The 23,571-nt window shown below is 44.5% G+C and overlaps 1 protein-coding gene and 1 pseudogene across 1 annotated transcript in view; one reads left to right on the plus strand and one right to left on the minus strand.

The window, feature by feature from the left end:
- The window catches only part of LOC126427989 (aminopeptidase N-like), a 126,880-nt gene that overhangs the window by 91,438 nt on the left and 11,871 nt on the right, over window positions 1-23,571 (minus strand). Inside the window, exons 3-4 of the mRNA XM_050089874.1 lie at window positions 14,956-15,037; window positions 7,924-8,104 (exon numbers count right to left, since the gene is read on the minus strand). Of these exons, the coding sequence (XP_049945831.1) occupies window positions 7,924-8,104; window positions 14,956-15,037 (263 nt within the window). The remainder of the gene's footprint in view (window positions 1-7,923; window positions 8,105-14,955; window positions 15,038-23,571) is intronic.
- LOC126428515 (5S ribosomal RNA) lies at window positions 7,330-7,447 on the plus strand (annotated as a pseudogene).

Here is a 23,571-nt window from a genome sequence, read left to right on the forward strand (position 1 = left end):
GGTCTCGAGTCACAGCAGAAACTAAATCAGCGTCAGTAAGGTTCTCCATACATGCCCCACCCGCTGCCATCCACTCATCAACGTCTCCTTCACTAGCTCCTTCACATCCGGGGATTGTCTGTATCATTTGTAGCAGATTTTCCTCTTCATTATCAGCTAGGTTGTCCTGAAATTCAAGAGATGTCCACAGTTTTCTCCACGATTCTGAAACATTCTGCCATGCCTCAGCGGCCCAATAAACAACATTCTTCACATTGGTCTTTTTTATTTTGTCCACTAAAGGAATGCTATCATCTTGGATCAGCATTCTTAAAACTTGTTTTCTGTAAATCAGTTTTCATGTTTGCAGTACGCCCTGGTCCATCGACTGTAGAATTGGTGTAACATTTGGCGGCAAAAACTTCGCCACAATTTCTCCATCGCATAATTCCTCGGTGCTGGAGTGAGATTGCGCGTTATCAGTCAAAAGGATTGCACAGGGAGACAAATGATTTTTCTTTACAAAACAGAGGGAAGAAACTGGCCATGAAACCATTCTTTGAACAGCTTTCCATCCATCCATGCTTTTTCTGGTTGCGATAATATACGGACAGGGACTAATAAAGTCAGACGATTTTTGCTTATTTTAAAATCAGGAGCATGGCCTTCTGCTTTTGATGCCAGGCTTTTTGTTGGCAATGCCCTAAAATTAAGGCCAGTCTCGCAAGCGTTATAAATTTGTTGGGGAGAATACTTTTTCTCTCTTATCATTTTTTTAAACTCATCCAAGTATTCCTTCGCTGCATCACGGTCATAAGAAAGCTTCTCTCCAGTAATTGTTGACTGACGGATTCCATGACTCATCACCATTCGTTAACTTGTTCAGGTAAACAGCCTTCTCCTGAACCAGTGCTCCACTCAAAGGAGGTCCCCTTTCTCTTTCCTGCGTAAACCACAGGAAAATAGCTTCATCCACTTTATCGTACTGGGACTGTTTTAAAGTCTGCCGAATTTCGAGTGTTTTTCCCGAAGACTTTGCACACGACTGTGCTGGCTTCACACGGTTCTTTTTCCACTCACAAATGGTTGCTTTACCAACACCCAGTTCCGTTGCCAGTTTAGATACATTCCCACTATTGTCTATCCGCTTCAAAGCATTCAGCTTTTCAGTGAGACTTAACGTTGTATGTTTCCGATTACTCATGACGAAAATATGTACACCACTACACCTGAACGAATCCAATACAAATGTTACGCGTGCCAGCGATCGATAACTAACATAACCAAACGCTTTGCTAGCCAACTGGCAGTGCACTGACCTCAGACACTATAAAGGTCTCAACAATGCACAAAAACAAGGGCAGGGGGTGAGAGTGAGCCATTGTTCCTACACTTGTTCCCATTTGTTACCATGGTGTACCTACTTATCTGCTTGGTATACTTCATTCTAGAAACTCGTCACCGTAATTCTAGCTAATCCGAACTAGGTCCGGTCCCACTTAGTTTCGAATAACGGGACTCTCTCTCTCTCTCTCTCTCTCTATCTACACACCTGGAAATTGAAATAAGAACACCGTGAATTCATTGTCCCAGGAAGGGGAAACTTTATTGACACGTTCCTGGGGTCAGATACATCACATGATCACGCTGACAGAACCACAGGCACATAGACACAGGCAACAGAGCATGCACAATGTCGGCACTAGTACAGTGTATATCCACCTTTCGCAGCAATGCAGGCTGCTATTCTCCCATGGAGACGATCGTAGAGATGCTGGATGTAGTCCTGTGGAACGGCTTGCCATGCCATTTCCACCTGGCGCCTCAGTTGGACCAGCGTTCGTGCTGGACGTGCAGACCGCGTGAGACGACGCTTCATTCAGTCCCAAACATGCTCAATGGGGGACAGATCCGGAGATCTTGCTGGCCAGGGTAGTTGACTTACACCTTCTAGAGCACGTTGGGTGGCACGGGATACATGCGGACGTGCATTGTCCTGTTGGAACAGCAAGTTCCCTTGCCGGTCTAGGAATGGTAGAACGATGGGTTCGATGACGGTTTGGATGTACCGTGCACTATTCAGTGTCCCCTCGACGATCACCAGTGGTGTACGGCCAGTGTAGGAGATCGCTCCCCACACCATGATGCCGGGTGTTGGCCCTGTGTGCCTCGGTCGTATGCAGTCCTGATTGTGGCGCTCACCTGCACGGCGCCAAACACGCATACGACCATCATTGGCACCAAGGCTGAAGCGACTCTCATCGCTGAAGACGACACGTCTCCATTCGTCCCTCCATTCACGCCTGTCGCGACACCACTGGAGGCGGGCTGCACGATGTTGGGGCGTGAGCGGAAGACGGCCTAACGGTGTGCGGGACCGTAGCCCAGCTTCATGGAGACGGTTGTGAATGGTCCTCGCCGATACCCCAGGAACAACAGTGTCCCTAATTTGCTGGGAAGTGGCGGTGCGGTCCCCTACGGCACTGCGTAGGATCCTACGGTCTTGGCGTGCATCCGTGCGTCGCTGCGGTCCGGTCCCAGGTCGACGGGCACGTGCACCTTCCGCCGACCACTGGCGACAACATCGATGTACTGTGGAGACCTCACGCCCCACGTGTTGAGCAATTCGGCGGTACGTCCACCCGGCCTCCTGCATGCCCACTATACGCCCTCGCTCAAAGTCCGTCAACTGCACATACGGTTCACGTCCACGCTGTCGCGGCATGCTACCAGTGTTAAAGACTGCGATGGAGCTCCGTATGTCACGGCAAACTGGCTGACACTGACGGCGGCGGTGCACAAATGCTGCGCAGCTAGCGCCATTCGACGGCCAACACCGCGGTTCCTGGTGTGTCCGCTGTGCCGTGCGTGTGATCATTGCTTGTACAGCCCTCTCGCAGTGTCCGGAGCAAGTATGGTGGGTCTGACACACTGGTGTCAATGTGTTCTTTTTTCCATTTCCAGGAGTATATATATATATATATATATATATATATATATATATATATATATATATTGTACAACTTTTTGAGATTCTTTTGAAAACAACGTTCCACCTATATGATAGAACTTTTCGAGATTTTTTGAAAACGACATTTCACCTTTATGTGTTTGGGGAGAAAAGGTCAATCAACATTATTTTACTCAGTGATAGTGTAAGTAATTCTGAACAAAAAATGTTAATACGAACATAGATCCGCAAATGCTTCGTTAGGGAGGTATGGGTATTGAAAGGAACTTTAATTCTGCCAAATTGATGTGCGCATCGTGAACATATACGCAATAGAACTAGACCGTAATGTGATTTTCTTGAAAACAATGTTACAGAGAAGTACAGTTATGTTATACATTTTTACATAATGTTTATTTACTTTGCATTTAGTACATGGGCAATGGCCTTCCCACAGTGGATACACCGGTTCCCGTCAGATCACCGAAGTTAAGCGCTGTCGGGACCAGCCATGCGCTGTTGCCATTTTTCTGGGTGCACTCAGCCTCGTGATGCCAATTGAGGAGCTACTCGACCGAATAGTAGCGGCTTCGGTCAAGAATACCGTCATAACGACCGGGAGAGCGGTGTGCTGACCCCACGCCCCTCCTATCTGCATCTTCCATGAGGATGACACGGCGGTCGGATGGTACCGGTAGGCCACTCGTGGCCTGAAGACGGAGTGATATTTAGTACATAAATCAGTACAACATGCATATTACATGTATTCAGTTAAAAAAGATGTATCACGTCTTTTACGAACTGCTTTAACACTTATTGTACAGACATTGTACGGTTCACGAAACAGGTTCGAATATCCCACCATGAACGTGAATGCACTTTTGCGCTCTAGCGAGATAACATGTTGTGTTGCTTGTTCCATTGCCTGTGGTTGGTTCCCAATCAATTCTGCAGCGTTCATGATGCGACGAAGCAGTTCATCTCGTGTATTTACCTTCTCATTATGCATCTCTGATTTCATCCAACCCCATAAACAGAAATCTAAAGGTCAGGTGATCTTCGAGCCCTGTTAATAGCACCGCCTTGGCCAATCCAGCGATTAGGGAAGGTGCGGTTGAGTTGGTCCCTCACACGTAAGGTAACATGTTGAGGGGCACCGTCATGTCGACATTCCAGTTCGGTTGGCTAAAGAAACGTCTTCCAATAGTTCCACAAATGAGTTTTCCAAAAAATGCAGGTACCTCTCTCCCGTCAATCGCTGATTGATAATAAATGGACCTATCAATAGGTTACCGATCATGCTGTACCAAACATTTATGGCAAAACGGACCTTGAAATTGCTATTCACTGAAGCGTGTGTATTTTCCCGTGAGCATCGATGATTATTGCGTGTGTTGTTTATTCCATGTCGTGAAACCTGGGCTTCGTCAGTGAATAGTATGTATGGAAGCAAATAAATATTCTCAATTACCCAGTGACAGAATTGAAGTCGTTGGGCATTGTCGCCAACGTGGAGATTTTGGACACGAAAAAAATGGCTCTGAGCAGTATGGGACTTAACATCTGTGGTCATCAGTCCCCTAGAACTTAGAACTACTTAAACCTAAGGACATCACACACATCCATGTCCGAGGCAGGATTCGAACCTGGGACCGTAGCAGTCACGCGGTTCCAGACTGAAGCGCCTAGAGCCGGCCGCGGTGGCCGTGCGGTTCTGGCGCTGCAGTCCGGAACCGCGAGGCTGCTACGGTCGCAGGTTCGAATCCTGCCTCGGGCATGGGTGTGTGTGATGTCCTTAGGTTAGTTAGGTTTAAGTAGTTGTAAGTTCTAGGGGACTTATGACCTAAGATGTTGAGTCCGATAGTGCTCATAGCCATTTGAACCATTGAAGCGCCTAGAACCGCACGGCCACACCGGCCGGCTTTTGGACACGCTTTATGTGAAATGGATACAGGTTTTCCTAATGTAATGTTTCCCATACACATGTCTGTGGGACGTTGATAAGCAGGGACATTCTTCGTATGCTCGTACTGAAACTGCGCTCAACACCTGGCGATACTTCTTCCTGTTCTTGCAATGTTTGCTGACGTGCACGCTCGGACGAAAAATGTCTACTTGGAAGAGAGTCTGTTGCACGCAAAGTGATAAACACTTCGGCAAACAGACTGTGATCAGGTGATCGTCAAGTCGGAAAGCGCCTGTGGTATTTTTCTCTTGCAGATACGGTTTTATATCTGCGTATTCCTCAGTACTGTAGACGTGTGGCACTGTTAGCAGCGCTTGTACGAACACTGTTAGTGACTAGGGCTTCCAAAAAATGGCTCTGAGCACTATCGGACTTAACTTCTGAGGTCATCAGTCCCCTAGAGCTTAGAACTACTTAAACCTAACCAACCTAAGGTCATCACACACATCCACGCCCGTAGCAGGATTCGGACCTGCGACCGTAGCGGTCGCGCGGTTCGAGACTGTAGCGCCTAGAACCGCTCGGCCACCCCGGCCGGCACTTGGGCCTCCAGTTAACACCATACACTACGCAGCTCACCGATCCGTCGCCGGTACATTACACAATGCGGCTTACACGGCACAACTGCGCAAACAACAGGTGATTGTACTACGTACGTCACATGACCATTATACGTGGTAGGTCGCATAGCGTAAACATGGCATGTACCCGTGGATTGTTTTGCAAGAAAATCACGTTACGGTCCAGTCGTATTGCGTATACATTCACGTTGTGCACATCAATTTTGCAGAATGTAAGTTCCTTTCAATATCCATACCTTCTTAACGAAGCATTTGCGGACCTATATTCATATAACACTTTTTGTTCAGAATTACTTATCTTACTGTTTAAAATATTGACCTTTCCTCCACAAATACCCTGTATATTATACAGGGTGTAAATTTTGACAAACCAGAATAACTCGAAAAATAAGCTTCACGAGAAAAAATGTGTAGAATCTAAAGTTGATTATTTTCGAGGGGGACATCTGCTAGTGCTAAAATTAGCCTGCCATCAAGCCCTCTGGGAACTCCCACTTTTTGTTGCAGAATCAGATTCTACATAAGAAACTACGTACGTTTTGTCTTAAACATTTGTTTTGATTCTTTGTAGTTGGCGCTGTAATTCAAGGAAATCCATGTTCTCATTTTTGCGTGGAAAATGGTTACGGATAAACAAAAATAACTTATTTACTTCGTAAATTTGGATTCAAAATGGCTCTGAGCACTATGGGACTTAACATCTGAGGTCATCAATCCCCTAGAACTTAGAACTACTTAAACCTAACTAACCTAAGGACATCACACAACACCCAGTCATTACGAGGCAGAGAAAATCCCTGACCCCGCCGGGAATCGAACCCGGAAACCCGTGCGTGGGAAGCGAGAACTAAATTTGGATTCAATAAGACTAAAACTCTCCCTCTCTCCCAATAGGGTGGAGTGTGAGAGTGAGGAATTAGAGTTTTACAAATGTTAGGGTCAACAACTCTAATGGTCGTGACTCAGTGACTGACGTTTTGGCCGACCAGTTGCAGTTTCAACTCCCTCACTTGAAAGTCGAATTGATGGCATGATTCGTGCCGACCGCCGTGTGACTGTAGAAATGATAGTTGATCAAGTTCTAGTTAGTACTGGTACAGTTCATAACATTATCTGTAACAAGCTGAAGTACCGCAATAGATGCGAAAGATGTGACCCAAAGGAGTTGACGCAACTACATAAGGAAACAAGGTTGAGAGTGCGCACGGAGCTAAAGGAACGTTACGAAAGAGAAGGTGAGCACTTTCTCAACAAAATTTTAACTTGTGATGAAGCTAGGGTTCACTATTATGAGCCAGAATCAATGAGACAAAGCATAGTGGAAGCACACACCAACTCGCCTGTCAAGAAAATATTCAAAAACCAAGTGTCAGCAGGAAAAGTCGTGTTGACAGTGTTTTGGGGATTATCTAGAAGAGGAAGCGTACAACAACAACTAATACTTCTCGGATTTGTTTTTAAACAAGGTGGAGCCAACCATGAGAGAGAGACGTCGAGAGTATCAGAGGAGAGGTGTGATTCTCCAGCAAGACAACGCACGTCCTCATATTGCTAAATAACCCGTGAAACCATCGACAAAATGGGCTGGGAAGTACTGCCTCATCCCCCATACAGTCCTGATTTAGCACTTAGTGATTTCCATTTGGTTGGAGCACTGAAGGAGGCATTATATGGGAAGGGGTCCCAGGACAATAAGGACGTGAAAAAGTTTGTGAGAAATTGGTTCAGACATTGAGATAAAGAGTTATTTGGAGCCAGAATAAAGAAGCTTGTAGCCCGTTGGAACAAGTGCATAAACGTTCAAGGGGATTACGCTGAAAAGTAGAAAAAGTATTGTTTTCTAAAAATAAAAGGGCAACGGCCTTGCCGCAGCGGATACCCCGGTTCCCGTGAGATCACCGAAGTTAAGTGCTGTCGGGCGTGGTCGGCACTTGGATGGGTGACCATCCAGGCCGCCATGCGCTGTTGCCATTTTTTGGAGTGCACTCAGCCTCGTGATGCCAATTGAGGAGCTACTCGACCGAATAGTAGCGGCTTCAGTCAAGAATACCATCATAATGAGCGGGAGAGCGGTGTGATGACCCCACGCCCCTCCTATCCGCATCCTCCACTGAGGATGACACGGCGGTCGGATGGTCCCGGTAGGCCACTCGTGGCCTGACGACGGAGTGCTCTTTTTTGTAAAAATAAACACTTTTTCCTCCAATTTGTCTCTGTAGTTATTGAATGACCCTCGTACATTTGTGTTTGGGCTTCAGCTGTCCCCTGCCACACAGTGGCCGTTCACAGCTGATGCCTCACCCTACACCCCCCCCCCCCCCCTATGCAGTCCCCCTTCCAGGCCCGCCGTTGACGCAGCTGTGGGACAAGCTTTTTGTCTGCACTCTACCCTCTGCCATAACCACATGTGGTGGTGGGGTGTAGACGTGGGTGTAATCGTTACTGACCTGCTTGATGCTGGCGGTGTTGGTGTTGTAGTCCCTGGTGAGAGTGACGACTGGGTAACCGGCATTGCGAGTCCAGCCGAGGAAGATGTCGCCCAGCTTGAACGTCTGGAAACCCCTGGTGCCTCCAATCTGTGCGTCGAGTGCTGCGAAGAGATCTATCTCTGTGGCTGCGCCGTAGGCTCTGCAGGAGGCACGTGCATTTGTAAGTAAACAGATACCATTAACTGGCGTTACTTACAAGGTTAACTCCTCATAGGACCCCCTCAGATTTAGTGGCATAAGGGACCAGTCAACAGCCTGTCAAACACTGAATGGAGATCAAGCACCAGGACAGGAAGGAGGTGTACTGCACTGTGACAAAAAAGCAAAACTGAAGCAGGGAACGGTCCAGGGACAAGAAGTGTAATATATAGAAGCCTTAAAAAGCAACTTCGTTGTGGTTAAGTGGTTACAGCGTTGGACTGCCAAATGGGCGGGCTGTGATCTAACCTCCCTCATGCCAATTTTCTTTTTTTTCCGGCCACTCGCTGTTAGAGACCTATAATTTATTTATTTAACCTGATCAGATTAGGGCCATCAGGCCCTCTCTTACATCGGACCAGTGTTTCACACATGCAGCATTTCACACATCAGAGTTACATCATGACAATAGTTTACTCTAGTGACAATAGTCTACTCTAGTGACAATAGTCTAGTGACAATATGAATAAAGAGTTACGACTAAGACCTAATAAAGTAAGTGCTGGCAGTATTTTTACAACAGGTGCTATACATACAAATTATGATAAAAGCAATAATAGTAACAGTAAAATAAATCAAATAATAATGATAAACATGAGGAAATTTGGCAATAGTAATGAAGATTTGTGCAGATGTACATTAATATCTTGGTGTGTAAAGCAGATGTTTACTAGTGTAGCGAGTTTTGGGGAAGGGAGATTTAAGGAGGGGGAAAGAGGGAAGTAATGAGGTGAAGTGCATTCACGTAAAGAGGAAGGAATTACTGTTGCTTAAGTAAATACGTCATTAACTGTTTTTTGAAGCCGGACATGTTTTTAAGTTCTCTAACATAACGAGAGAGGTTACTCCAGAGTCGGGTTCCCGCTACTGTAAAGGACTTGGAGAAGGTGACTGAGCGATGCAGTGGAACAGAGAGGATTTTATTATGATGGGAACGTGTGTTTCTGTCATGTTGTTCCGACATGAGCGTTAAGGATGAGGAGACATACGAGGGACAGTGGACATTTATAAGGCAGTAGATGAGACAGAGTCTATGGAAATCTCTACGTTTGGCTGACAGTTGTTTCTGCACAATTACTCTTTCGAATGGGAACCGCAAACGTTTGATAACAGGGCGACAAGTTAACCAAATCCTCTCCCAGAAAACACGTTTGGTGCATCATACGTGACATTAGTGCCAGTACACATCTCATATGATAGGAATCTGTTATCGACACACCTAATTTGTACGTTTTGTAAGCAAGTAAGAAATGCCTCCTTGCCCGATTTAGGTGTTAGTATGAATGTGAATGCGATCAGTCCCAAGAAAATGATGAGAACGTAATAGTTTGTCACATAAGCTGCAACAAATGAAGGCAACAATTTCAAAAATGGTTCAAATGGCTCTTAGCACTATGGGACTTAAAATCTGAGGTCATCAGGCCCCTAGACTTAGAACTACTTAAACCTAACTAACCTAAGGACATTCACACATCCATGCCCGAGGCAGGATTCGAACCTGCGACCGTATCAGCAGCGCGGTTCTGGACTGAAGCACCTAGAACCCGTCGACCACAGCTACCTGCTGGGTGTAATACTTCACTGGGATATGAAATGGAATGAACAGATAGGTTCAGTTGTGGGTAAAGTAAGTGATAGACTTCGGTTTATTGGTAGAATATTGGGGAAGTGCAATCAATCTACATAGGAGATTGCTTACAAATCACTCGTGCGACCGGTTCTAGAATATTGCTCAAGTGTGTGGGATCCATACTGGATAGGACTAACAGAGGATATTGAATGTATACAAAGAAAGCCAGTACGAATGGTCACATGTTTATACAATCCATGGGAGTGTGTCAGCGAAATACTGAAGGAACTGAACTCTTGAAGACGGATTAAACAGGGGACTGATGACCTAAGATGTTAAGTCCCAAAGTACTCACAGCCATTTGAACCATTTTTGAACGGATTAAACTATCCTGGGAAAGTCAATTAACAAAGATTCAAGAACCGGCTTTAAATGATTAGGGATATACTTCAACCCCATATGTATCGCTCACTTAGGGATCATGAGAACAAGATTAGAATAATTACACCCCGCACAGAGGCATTTAAATAATCATTCTAGCCGCGCTCCATACGTGAATGGAACTGGAATAAGTGGTACAATGGGACGTACCCATTGCCACGCACCTTACTGTGGTTTGTTGTGCGACAGGTTTGCCCCCCCTCCCTCTCCCCCCCCCCCCCCCCCCTCGTCTTGACTACCACAAAAAAAGCCACGACGCGTGATTGTAATCCCCAAGTATTTAGTGAATTCCTTTTTAGTACTCATATGGACGACTTCACAATTCTCATTATTTAGAGTCAATAGTCACTTTTTGCACCACACAAATATTTTCTCTAAATCATTTTGCAATTCATTTTCATCATCTGATGACCATTTGTTGTTGTGGTCTTCAGTCCTGAGACAGGTTTGATGCAGCTCTCCATGCTACTCTATCCTGTGCGAGCTTCTTCATCTCCCAGTACCTACTGCAACCTACATCCTTCTGAATCTGCTTAGTGTATTCATCTCTTGGTCTCCCTCTACGATTTTTACCCTCCACACTGCCCTCCAATGCTAAATTTGTGATCCCTTGATGCCTCAAAACATGTCCTACCAACCGATCCCTTCTTCTAGTCAAGTTGTGCCACAAACTTCTCCCCAATCCTATTCAATACCTCCTCATCAGTTACGTGATCTACCCACCTTATCTTCAGCATTCTTCTGTAGCACCACATTTCGAAAGCTTCTATTCTCTTCTTGTCCAAACTATTTATTGTCCATGTTTCACTTCCACACATGGCTACACTCCATACAAATTTTTTGAGAAACGACTTCCTGACACTTAAATCTATACTCGATGTTAACAAATTTCTCTTCTTCAGAAATGCTTTCCTTGCCATTGCCAGTCTACATTTTATATCCTCTCTACTTCGACCATCATCAGTTATTTTGCTCCCCAAATAGCAAAACTCCTTTACTACTTTAAGTGTCTCATTTCCTAATCTAATTCCCTCAGCATCACCCGACTTAATTCGACTACATCCCATTATCCTGGTTTGATGCAGCTCTCCATGCTAATCTATCCTGATGACCATACAAGACGGTAAATGACAGCATCAGCTGCAAACTGTCCAAGAGGACTGCTCATATTATATAGACCAGGAACAGCATAGAGCGCATGACACTTCCTTGCGGAACGCAGGATATTACTTCTGTGTTACTCTCTCCGTCAATTACTGCGAACTGTGACCTCTCAGACAGGAAATCACGACTCCAGTAGCACAACTGAGACGATACTCCATAGACGCACAATTTGATTAAAAGTCGCTTGTGAGGAAATCTAAAAATATGGAAACAGTTTGACGATCCCTGGCGACAGCACTCATTGCGTCATGAGGATAAAGAGCTAGTTCTGTTTCACAAGAACGATATTTTCTGAATCCGTGTTAGCTATTCGTGAGTAAATCGTTTTCTTCGAGGTAACTCATAATAGTCGAACACTGTATATGTTCCAAAAATCGTCCTGCAAATTGATGTTAGTGATATGCGTCGCCAGCCGCTGTGGCCGAGCAGTTCTTCAGTCCGGAACCACGCGGTTGCTACGGTCGCAGGTTCGAATCCTGCCTCGGACATGGGTGTGTGTGATGTCCTTCGGTTAGTTAGGTTTACGTAGTTCTAAGTCTAGGGGACTGATGACCTCAGATGTTAAGTCCCATAGTGCTTAGAGCCATTTGCACCATTTGATATGCGTCTCTAATTCAGCGAATTAGTCCTACGTCCTCTATGAGTATTGGTGATTTGTGCAGCTTTTCAGGTTTTAGGTACGGATTTTTCGAAAAGGGAGCGGTTGTAAACGATTGCTAAGTATGGAACTATTGTATCACCACGCTCTGAAAGTACCTTTGCTGTGACACACTCTGGACTAGAGGCCTTGCCCTTATTAAGCGATTTAAGCTGCCTCGCTACTCCGAAGGTACCTACATCCAAATTACTCATGTTGGCAGTTATTCTTGATCAGAATTTTGGGATATTTATTTCGTCTTCTGGAGCAATTTAGGACACCTATGTAGCTAACTCTGCTGTAGTTTCACTGTTATCATTAACATTAGCCTTCCGGCGACCATAATCATGTCCACGGTTTGCTTTGTCAAAACGAACCGCTGCTTCATACAGTTATAATTGGTGGAGACTTCAGTCTACCTTCGATTTCTTCGCGAAAATACATGTTCAAAGCCGGTGGTAGGCAGAAAAGATCTTCCGAAATTGTACTAAACGCTTTCTCTGAGAATTACTTTGAACAATTAGTTCATGAGCCCACACGAATTGTAAATGGTTGCGAAAACACGCTTGACATCTTAGCCACAAATAATCCTGATCTAATAGAGAGCGTCATGATAGACACAGGGATTAGTGAACACAAGGTCATCGTAGCGAGGCTCAAAACCATATCAACGAAAACCACTAAAAATAAACGCAAAATATATCTATTTAAAACAGCAGATAAAAATTCGCTTGATGCTTTCCTAAGAGAGAGTCTCCATTCCTTCCATGCTACTTATGTAAGTGTATACCACATATGGCTCAAACTCCAAGATACAGTATCGACGGCAATAGATAGATTCATACCGCAAAAGTTACTAAGAGACGGGACTGATCCAGCATGGTACACAAAACACGTCAGAACACTGTTGCAGAGGCAACGAAAAATGCATGCCAAATTCAGAAGAACGCAAAATACTCAGGACTGACTAAGTTTCACGGAAGCTCGAAATTTAGTGCGGACGTCAGTGCGAGATGCTTTTAATACTTTCCACAATGAAACATTGTTTCAAAATATGGTAGAAAACCCAAAGAGATTCTGGTCGTATGTAAAGTACACCAGTGGCAAAAAACAGTCAATGCCGTCACTGCGCGATAGCGATGGAAATGTTACCGATGATGGTGCCACTAAAGCAGAGTTACTAAATACAGTTTTCCGTAATTCACGAAAGAAGATGAAGTAAATATTCCAGAATTCGAAACCAGAACAGCTGTTAGCATGGGTGACATAAAAGTAGATATGTTAGCTGTTGCGAAACAACTCAAATCACTTAAGAAAGCCAAATCTTCCGGTCCAGATGGTGTACCAATCAGTCTCCTTTCAGAGTATGCAGACACAATAGCGCCTTTCTTAGCAATCATATACGACCTCTCACTTGACGAAACGTCTGTTCCTAAAAACTGGGAAGTAGCACAGGTCACACCAATATTCAAGAAAGGAAATAGGAGTAACCTATTGAATTACAGACCCGTATCACTGACCTCAATTTGCAGTAGGATTTTGGAGTATATACTGTGCTCGAACATTATGAATCACCTCGAAGAAAATGACTTATTGATACATAACCAACACGGATTCAGAAAATATCGTTCTTGCGCAACACAGCTAGTTCTTTATTCCCATGACGTAATGAGTGCTGTCGACAAGGGATCTCAGATCGATTCCGTATTCCTAGATTTCCAGAAGGCTTTTCATACCGTTCCTCACAAGCGACTATTAATCAAATTGCGTGCGTATGAAGTGTCGTCTCAGTTGTGTGACTGGATTCGTGATTTCCTCTCGGAGAGGTCACAGTTCGCAGCGATAGACGGTAAACCATCGAGTAGAACAGAAGTGATATCTGGCGTTCCGCAAGGTAGTGTCATAGGCCCTCTGCTGTTCCTGATTTACATAAATGATCTAGGTGATAATCTGAGCAGCCGCCTTAGATTGTTTGCAGATGACGCTGTAGTTTACCGTCTAGTAAAATCATCAAACGATCAATTCCAATTACAAAGTGATCTAGAGAGAATATCTGTATGGTGCGAAAAGTGGCAATTGGCACTAAACAAAGAAAAGTGCGAGGTCATCCACATGGATACTAAAAGAAATCCGATAAATTTTGGGTATACGATAAATCACACAAATCTAAGGGCTGTCAATTCGACTATATACGTAGGAAAGACCACATAGATAATATTGTGGGGAAGGCGAAACAAAGACTGCGCTTTGTTGACAGAATACTTAGAAGATGCGACAAACCCACGAAAGAGACAGCCTACACTACACTTGTCCGTCCTCTGCAGGAATATTGCTGCGCGGTGTGTGATCCTTACCAGGTAGGATTGACGGAAGACAAATGCAAATAAGGGTAGCTCGTTTCGTGTTATCGCGCAGTAGGTGTGAGAGTGTCACTGATATGATACGCGAGCTGGGGTGGCAGTCACTGAAACAAAGGCGGTTTTCTTTGCGGCGAGATCTATATACCAAATTTCAATCACTAACTTTCTCTTCCGAATGCGAAAATATTTTGTTGACACCCACCTACGTAGGAAGAAATGATCACCATAATAAAATAAGAGAAATCGGAGCTCGAAAGGAAATATTTAGGTGTTCCTTTTTCTCACGTGCCATTCGAGAGTGGAATGGTAGAGAAGTAGTATGAAAATGGTTCGATGAACCCTCTGCCAAGCACTTAAGTGTGAATTGCAGAGCTCAAATGGTTCAAATGGCTCTGAGTACTATGGGACAACATCTGAGGTCATGAGTCCCCTAGAGTTAGAACTGCTTAAACCTAACTAACCTAAGGGCGTCACACGCATCCTTGCCCGAGGCAGGATTCGAACCTGTGACCGTAACAGCAGCGCGGTTCCGGAGTGAAGCGCCTAGAACCGCTCGGCCACAGCGGCCGACAATTGCAGAGTAACCATGTAGATGTAGATGTAGATGTAGATGTACTTACTTGTTTTGAAGATACGTCTTCAGGCCGGCGCGGAAACTGTCAGTTCCAAGTATGTGCTCGAACATACGGATGACAGACGCGGCTGAAGACAAAAGAAAGAGATGATATTAAGCACTGCATTTAAAAAAGATAGACATTCATTAAAAGCACATGTAGTTCTAGAAAAAGCGTTTTATAGTACTAAATGAAATACAATGAGATGGCAAAAAGTCATGAGAGATAACGATATGCACATATACAGATAGTATCGCGTACGGAAGGTTTAGAACGGGAGTACGTTGGCAAAGCTTCATTTGTACTCAGGTGAGTCGTGTGAATACATTTCCGACGTTACTATAGCAGCAAGACGGGAATTAAAAGACTTTGAACGCAGTATAGTGGTTGAAACTAGTCACATGGGACGCTCCATTTCGGAAATCGTTAGGGAACTCGATATTCCAGAGATCCACAGCGTCAACAGCGTGCCGAGAATACTAAATTTCAGGCGTTACAACGCAGTGGCCGACGGTCTTCACTTAACGACCGAGAGCAGCGGCATTTGCACAGGGTTGTCAGTGCTAGCAGACAAGCAACAATGCGCGAAATAGGCACAGAACTCAATGTGGGACGTACTGCAAACGTATGGATCGGCGTATTAGGCCATTCCTAGGGGAGGGGGTAGCTGTATGGGTACAGTGTTATGCTAGGAGAAGTTTGTTTTCTATCTACATAAATGATCTTTTGGAGAGGGTGGATAGCAATGTGCGGCTGTTTGCTGATGATGCTGTGGTGTACGGGAAGGTGTCGTCGTTGAGTGACTGTAGAAGGATACATGATGACTTGGACAGGATTTGTGACTGGTGTAAAGAATGGCAGCTAACTCTAAATATAGATAAAGGTAAATTAATGCAAAAAATGGTTCAAATGTCTCTGAGCACTATGGGACTTAACATCTGAGGTCGTCAGTCCCCTAGAACTTAGAACTACTTAAAGCTAACTATTCTAAGGACATCACACACATCCACGCCCAAGGCAGGACTCGAACCTGCGACTGTAGCGGTCGCCCGGTTCCAGACTGAAGCGCCTAGAACCGCTCGGCCACACTGGCCAGCTAAATTAATGCAGATAAATAGAAAAAGAATCCCGTAATGTTTGAATACTCCATTAGTAGTGTAGCGCTTGACACAGTCACGTCGATTAAATATTTGAGCGTAACATTGCAGAGCGATACGAAGTGGGACAAGCATGTAATGGCAGTTGTGGGGAAGGCGGATAGTCGTCTTCGGCTCATTGGTAGAATTTTGGGAAGATGTGGTTCATCTGTAAAGGAGACCGCTTATAAAACACTAATACGACCTATTCTTGAGTACTGCTCGAGCGTTTGGGATCCCTATCAGGTCGGATTGAGGGAGTACATAGAAGCAATTCAGAGGCGGGCTGCTAGATTTTTTACTGGTAGGTTTGATTATCGCGCGAGTGTTACGGAAATGCTTCAGGAACTCGAGTGGGAGTCTCTGGAGGAAAGGAGGCGTTCTTTTCGTGAATCGCTACTGAGGAAATTTAGAGAACCAGCATTTGAGGCTGACTGCAGTACAATTTTACTGCCGCCAACTTAAATTTCGCGGAAAGACCACAAAGGTAAGAGAGATCAGGGCTCGTACAGAGCATATAGGCAGTCATTTTTCCCTCGTTCTGTGTGGGAGTGGAACAGGGAGAGAAGATGCTAGTTGTGGTACGAGGTACCCTCCGCCACGCACCGTATGGTGGATTGCGGAGTATGCATGTAGATGTAGATATAGATGCAGATGTAGGAAAATTGCGGGCAGACCAATACACAAACTAAAATTTAAACACAGAAAAAGTAAGCAGTCGATCGCACAATTCCCCATGCGTACCTTCAGGCCGTCGACCTGGAAATTTTAGTATGCCACACTGTTCTGGAGATGATTGCACACGTATCAAGAACGTAGCGGATTAGATACTCCTCAACTGTGGGTGGGTTAGGGGAGAGGTTGGGGGAATTTTGACCACACTGTGCAGAGAGTTGGCAAAGGTCCAACGGTCCAATGTCGGTGTTGACGGGCCAAGGCTAAGTGTAAAGCTTTGTGTCGTGCCGTCATCAAGGGTACACGAGTGGGCCTTCGACCCCGAAAGCCCATGTCACTGATGTTTCGTTGGATATTTTGCATGCTAACGCTTGTTGACTCAGCACTGAAATCTGCAGCAGTTTGCGGAAGGGTTGCACTTTTGTCACGCTGAAAGATTCTCTTCAGTCGTCGTTGGTCCCGTTCTTGCAGGATCATTTTGGGGCCACAGCGATGACGGAGATTTGATGTTTTAGTGGATTCCTGATATTCACATACACTCCGTAAATGGTGGTACGAGAAAGCCCCCACTTCATTGCTACCTCATAGATACTGTGTTCCATCTCTCGTGCGCCGACTATAACACCACTTTCAGACTCACTTGAATCTTGATAACCTGCCATTGTAGCAGCAGTAACCGATCTAAAGCCGTCGGCACACGGACCGTGCTGTCGAACGGAAACGCTGAGCGTGCCAAGTTCAGCGTGCTGCTGAACGCTCAGGAACGATGTGACTTGTGATACGGTACGGGGGACCCAACGTGGTATACACGATTGCAACGCATTCCAGCGGCAGTTGTGGGATGTTTCTACTTCGTAAATCACACGGTTTACTAAATGGGCGCGCACAAAATTCCCACGTTAGCTCTATTAAAACGCACATTTCCTCCATTGTCCATAAGATAGTCACATTGTTCAACATGCAATATACACAAATAAAAACTTCAATATCCATGTAATGTTTTAAGACAGAAAGTACCATCTCCAGTCAATAAGGACACAGGCTAGTTCCGTTACAAATTTGCAATAACTCTCCACATAAGATAAATATTATTTCATGATTCCCACATTTTAGTATAACCCCAAGGTCATTCCTACCCAGTAGCAGAACCTTTGCAACAAGTGAATTACGAAACATTAAAGACAATGGACCAAAATATCTTTATACAAGAAGCGCAGGCTGTCCCGTAGATTAACTAAAAAAAAGGTGAACTTATATTTACATAACAATATAGTTATATTAAACTAATATGAAACATCAGAACCTATTAAACACGTGGATGTTAGGGGGAAAAAAAATTCGACGTGGCGGTACACGAACCACCACCATATCACACATCATATTGACAAGGGGAGACGGCCAATTGTGAAATTCAGATTCGATTCATACTGCGCATAATAAAAGCTCATGGCCAGAGGTGCAATGTGGCAAAGCACCAAGATGCACTTCTCAGCCGTTGTCGAGAAAATAGACAGTTAAAAGAAACCGTTGCGGTGAAATACTCTCTACGATTAATAGTTTTCCACAGCGTCGTGCCGCAGCGGTAAGCGCTCGGGTTGGTAATCCGAAGATCGCCGGATCGAATCTCGCGCCATGCAACTTTTTTTTATATTAGTATTTGTTCTTTGTAATTCAAATATATATATATATATATATATATATATATATATATATATATAGACACACACACAGGGTGTTTCAAAAATGTCCGGTATATTTGAAATGGCAATAAAAACTAAACGAGCAGCGATAGAAATACACCGTTTGTTGCAATATGCTTGGGACAACAGTACATTTTCAGGCGGACAAACTTTCGAAATTACAGTAGTTACAATTTTCAACAACAGATGGCGCTGCAAGTGATGTGAAAGGTATAGAAGACAACGCAGTCTGTGGGTGCGCCATTCTGTACGTCGTCTTTCTGCTGTAAGCGTGTGCTGTTCACAACGTGCAAGTGTGCTGTAGACAACATGGTTTATTCCTTAGAACAGAGGATTTTTCTGGTGTTGGAATTCCACCGCCTAGAACACAGTGTTGTTGCAACAAGACGAAGTTTTCAACGGAGGTTTAATGTAACCAAAGGACCGAAAAGCGATACAATAAAGGATCTGTTTGAAAAATTTCAACAGACTGGGAACGTGACGGATGAACGTGCTGGAAAGGTAAGGCGACCGCGTACGGCAACCACAGAGGGCAACGCGCAGCTAGTGCAGCAGGTGATCCGACAGCGGCCTCGGGTTTCCGTTCGCCGTGTTGCAGCTGCGGTCCAAATGACGCCAACATCCACGTATCGTCTCATGCGCCAGAGTTTACACCTCTATCCATACAAAATTCAAATGCGGCAACCCCTCAGCGCCGCTACCATTGCTGCACGAGAGACATTCGCTAACGATATAGTGCACAGGATTGATGACGGCGATATGCACGTGGGCAGCATTTGGTTTACTGACGAAGCTTATTTTTACCTGGACGGCTTCGTCAATAAACAGAACTGGCGCATATGGGGAACCGAAAAGCCCCATGTTGCAGTCCCATCGTCCCTGCATCCTCAAAAAGTACTGGTCTGGGCCGCCATTTCTTCCAAAGGAATCATTGGCCCATTTTTCAGATCCGAAACGATTACTGCATCACGCTATCTGGACATTCTTCGTGAATTTGTGGCGGTACAAACTGCCTTAGACGACACTGCGAACACCTCGTGGTTTATGCAAGATGGTGCCCGGCCACATCGCACGGCCGACGTCTTTAATTTCCTGAATGAATATTTCGATGATCGTGTGATTGCTTTGGGCTATCCGAAACATACAGGAGGCGGCGTGGATTGGCCTCCCTATTCGCCAGACATGAACCCCTGTGACTTCTTTCTGTGGGGACACTTGAAAGACCAGGTGTACCGCCAGAATCCAGAAACAATTGAACAGCTGAAGCAGTACATCTCATCTGCATGTGAAGCCATTCCGCCAGACACGTTGTCAAAGGTTTCGGGTAATTTCATTCAGAGACTACGCCATATTATTGCTACGCATGGTGGATATGTGGAAAATATCGTACTATAGAGTTTCCCAGACCGCAGCGCCATCTGTTGTTGAAAATTGTAACTACCGTAATTTCGAAAGTTTGTCTGCCTGAAAATGTACTGTTGTCCCAAGCATATTGCAACAAACGGTGTATTTCTATCACTGCTCGTTTAGTTTTTATTGCCGTTTCAAATATACCGGTCATTTTTGAAACACCCTATATATATATAATTCCCGGCAATCAGTTGCAACAATTATGCATACAATAAGTTGTTGAAAGTCGTTTGTCGTGGAAAACCTGGCGACTTCGAACATGATTATCTTTTCCGCAAACAAAGTTGTATTTCACAAATGTTATTAATTGTCTTATTGTCTTCATAATGTTTACCACGTATAGTTAACGGAAGACGTAGAAACGATATTCTGAAACGAATACGTATAGTGTAAGTCAAACGTTCGAATTAGAATAGACACCCCACGATATATATATATATATATATATATATATATATATATATATATATATATATATATATATATTTGTATTACAAAAAACAAATACTAAAAACAAAGGTTGCATGGCGCGAGATTCGATGCGGCGACCTTCGGATTACGAACCCGAGCGCTTACCCTTGCGCCACGACGCTGCGGAAAATTATTAATCGTAGAGAGTATTTCACCGCAACGGTTTCTTTTACCTGTCGATTTTCTCGACAACGGCTGAGAAGTGCATCTTGGTGCTTTGCCACATTACACCTCTGGCCATGAGCTTTTATTATGCGCAGTGTGAATCGAATCTGAATTTCACAAATGGCGGCCTCCCCTTGTGAGAGCTAGAAACACTACTCACTAAACTGATCGAATAACATAGTGCAAACATCCTATCCTAGTATCTTGCTTCTTGCTAGAAGCTTTACTCGTAGCTATGTTACTAACTGAAATTTAACTATAACAAATTGTACCAAGAAAAATGCGTTTTTTGGTGGATCCTCAGTGAGTTGCTGGCTTCAAATGGCATACTCAGATAATACATAAGTTACAATAATTCTTTTGCCACGTATATGATGTTTATCATTACTTTATTGCAACAAATCACACAGTTAACAACCGGTGTTCGAGAGATTCTCATTTTGCTGGTGCTCAGAAACGGCATATATACATACAGGCTTGAAATGAATGCCAATATGGCGCCTCACAACTCTGTACTGAAGGGAGACGGCGTGCATGTGACGTAGGTGGCGTTGTGCCATCTCATTGGTTAACGCTCAGACGCACGCTCAGAAAATCTGACATGCCAGATATTGCCCTGCACGTTCAGAAAGACTCCCGAACGTGCTGTTCCACGCTGTGAAGGGCAGAAACTCGGCACGCTCAACGTTCGGAAGCTCGGTCTGTGTGCCGACAGCTTAAGAACTTCGCCAGACACTTGTTGTCTTATATAGGCGTTGCCAACCTCAACGCCTGTTTACATATCTCTGTATCTGAATACGCATGCCTATACCAGTTTCTTTGGCGCTTCAGTTGCAGTATCAGCATGGCTTCGAGAAATAAAGGTGGTTTCTGTTTGTTTAAAGTAATTTTGGTCTATACTATGTTTGGAACATGGTGTAATATGCTGATAATCACTAAACTGGGGTTCCCATACTTTTTTTCACAGTGTACTACTTGACTTTTGAGAAATATTAAAGTACTACTACAGCTTCTTCACTTTTTAACGAACCTAGAGGTGGGGGAGGGGTGGATGCTTGTTGCAAAATGCACACTTCGATTTCAAACGCAGTCTGTCTTCGTATCAGAATGTTATTTAATGTAACACCCAACAATGCGACAGTAACAATAATAAACCGTTCGTTGTGTAATGATTACTGCATCACCACACACTGGTACACTGCAAAAGTTAGCGGCAGTTGCAAGGCGGCACGAAAACTTTCGGATGATCGCCGACAAGACTGGATCAAAATACTGCCAACTTCAAAACAATATGAGCAATTCGCAGCCCAGGCGGTGATGATTAATCTAGGGAAGTGTAGAGAAGAAACAGTCCGAAACAAAGATTCTGTGGTAAGTCTGTTTTCTTTAATATTATGCGGATGCTACTTTTGTCAGTTTTTTCACAAGGGAACCTCCCCATCACACCCCCCTCAGATTTAGTTATAAGTTGGCACAGTGGATAGGCCTTGAAAAACTGAACACAGATCAATCGAGAAAACAGGAAGAAGTTGTGTGGAACTATCAAAAAATAAACAAAATATACAAACTGAGTAGTGCATGCGCAGGATAGGCAACATCAAGGATAGTGTGCGTTCAGGATCGCCGTGGTCCCGTGGCTAGCGTGAGCAGCTGCGGAGTGAGAGGTCCTTGGTTCAAATCTTCCCTCGAGTGAAAAGTTTACTATCTTTATTTTCGCAAAGTTATGATCTGTCTGTTCGTTCATTGACGTCTCTGTTCACTGTAATAAGTTTAGTGTTTGTGTTTTGCGACCGCACCGCAAAACCGTGCGATTAGTAGACGAAAGGACGTGCCTCCCCAATGGGAATCGAAAACATTTGATCGCAAGGTCATAGGTCAACCGATTCCTGCACAGGAAAACACGTCTGATATATTCTATACGACACTGGTGACGGCATGCGCGTCACATGACAGGAATATCTTGTCGAGCCACCTAACTTGTACACTTCGCGAATGGGTAAAAAGATTTTTCTACCTTGCCCGATTTAGGTTTTCTTGTGGATGTGCTCATCACTCCCAAAAAAGTGATGAAATCATAAGAGTTTGTCACATAAACTGAAAATAAAAAATTAAACACTTCAACCTAGGGAAAGCTTGAACCAAGGACCTCTCGCTTCGCAGCTGCTCACGCTAACCACGGGACCACGGCGCTTCTGAGCTCACCGTGGGCTTGTTGTTGCCTATCTTCCACATGGACTACTCAGTTTGTATATTTTGCTTATTTTTTCATAGTTCCACACAACTTCTTCCTGTTTTCTCGGTTGATTTGTGTTCAGTTTTTAAAGACCCATCCACTGTGCCAACTTATAACTAAATCTGAGGGGGGTGCGATGGGGAGGTTCCCTTGTCAGTCACATGTTACTTTAAAAATAAATAAAGTAACATAAGAGAAAAATTTTACTTGTATTACTATTTGTTTTGCGTACTTGTATATGTATCACCTGAAATGTCCTTGCATACCTCCATCTGGGAACGCCTGCCTACACTATCAAATGCACTGAAGAGCCAAAGGAACTAGCACACCTGCCTACTATCGTAAAGGCTCCTGGGAGCACGCACGAGTGCCGCAGCAGGATGTGGCATGGACTCGACTAATGTCTGGAGGGAATCGACACCATAAATCCTGTAGGGCTGTCCATAAATCCGGTGTAGAGATATCATCTGAACAGCACATCGCAACGCATCCCAGATGTGCTCAATATTGTCCGTGTCTGGGGGGGTTTGGTGGCCAGCGAAAGTGTTCAAACTCAGAGGAATATTCCTGGAGCCACTCTGTAGCAATTCTGGACGTGTGGGTGTCGCTTTATCCTGCTGGGATGCACACATTCTTTGGAATGCACAGTGGACATGAATGGATGCAGGTGATCAGACAGGATGCTTACGTACTTGTCACCGTCAGAGTCGTATCTAAACGTATCAGGGGTCCATATCATTCCAACTGCACACGCCCCACACCATTACAGAGCCTCCACCAGCTTGAACAGTCCCCTGCTGACATGCAGAGTCCATGGAATCATGAGATTGTC

This window comes from Schistocerca serialis, chromosome 12, assembly GCF_023864345.2.
Source record: "Schistocerca serialis cubense isolate TAMUIC-IGC-003099 chromosome 12, iqSchSeri2.2, whole genome shotgun sequence".
In the NCBI taxonomy this organism is placed as follows: Eukaryota; Metazoa; Arthropoda; class Insecta; order Orthoptera; family Acrididae; genus Schistocerca; species Schistocerca serialis.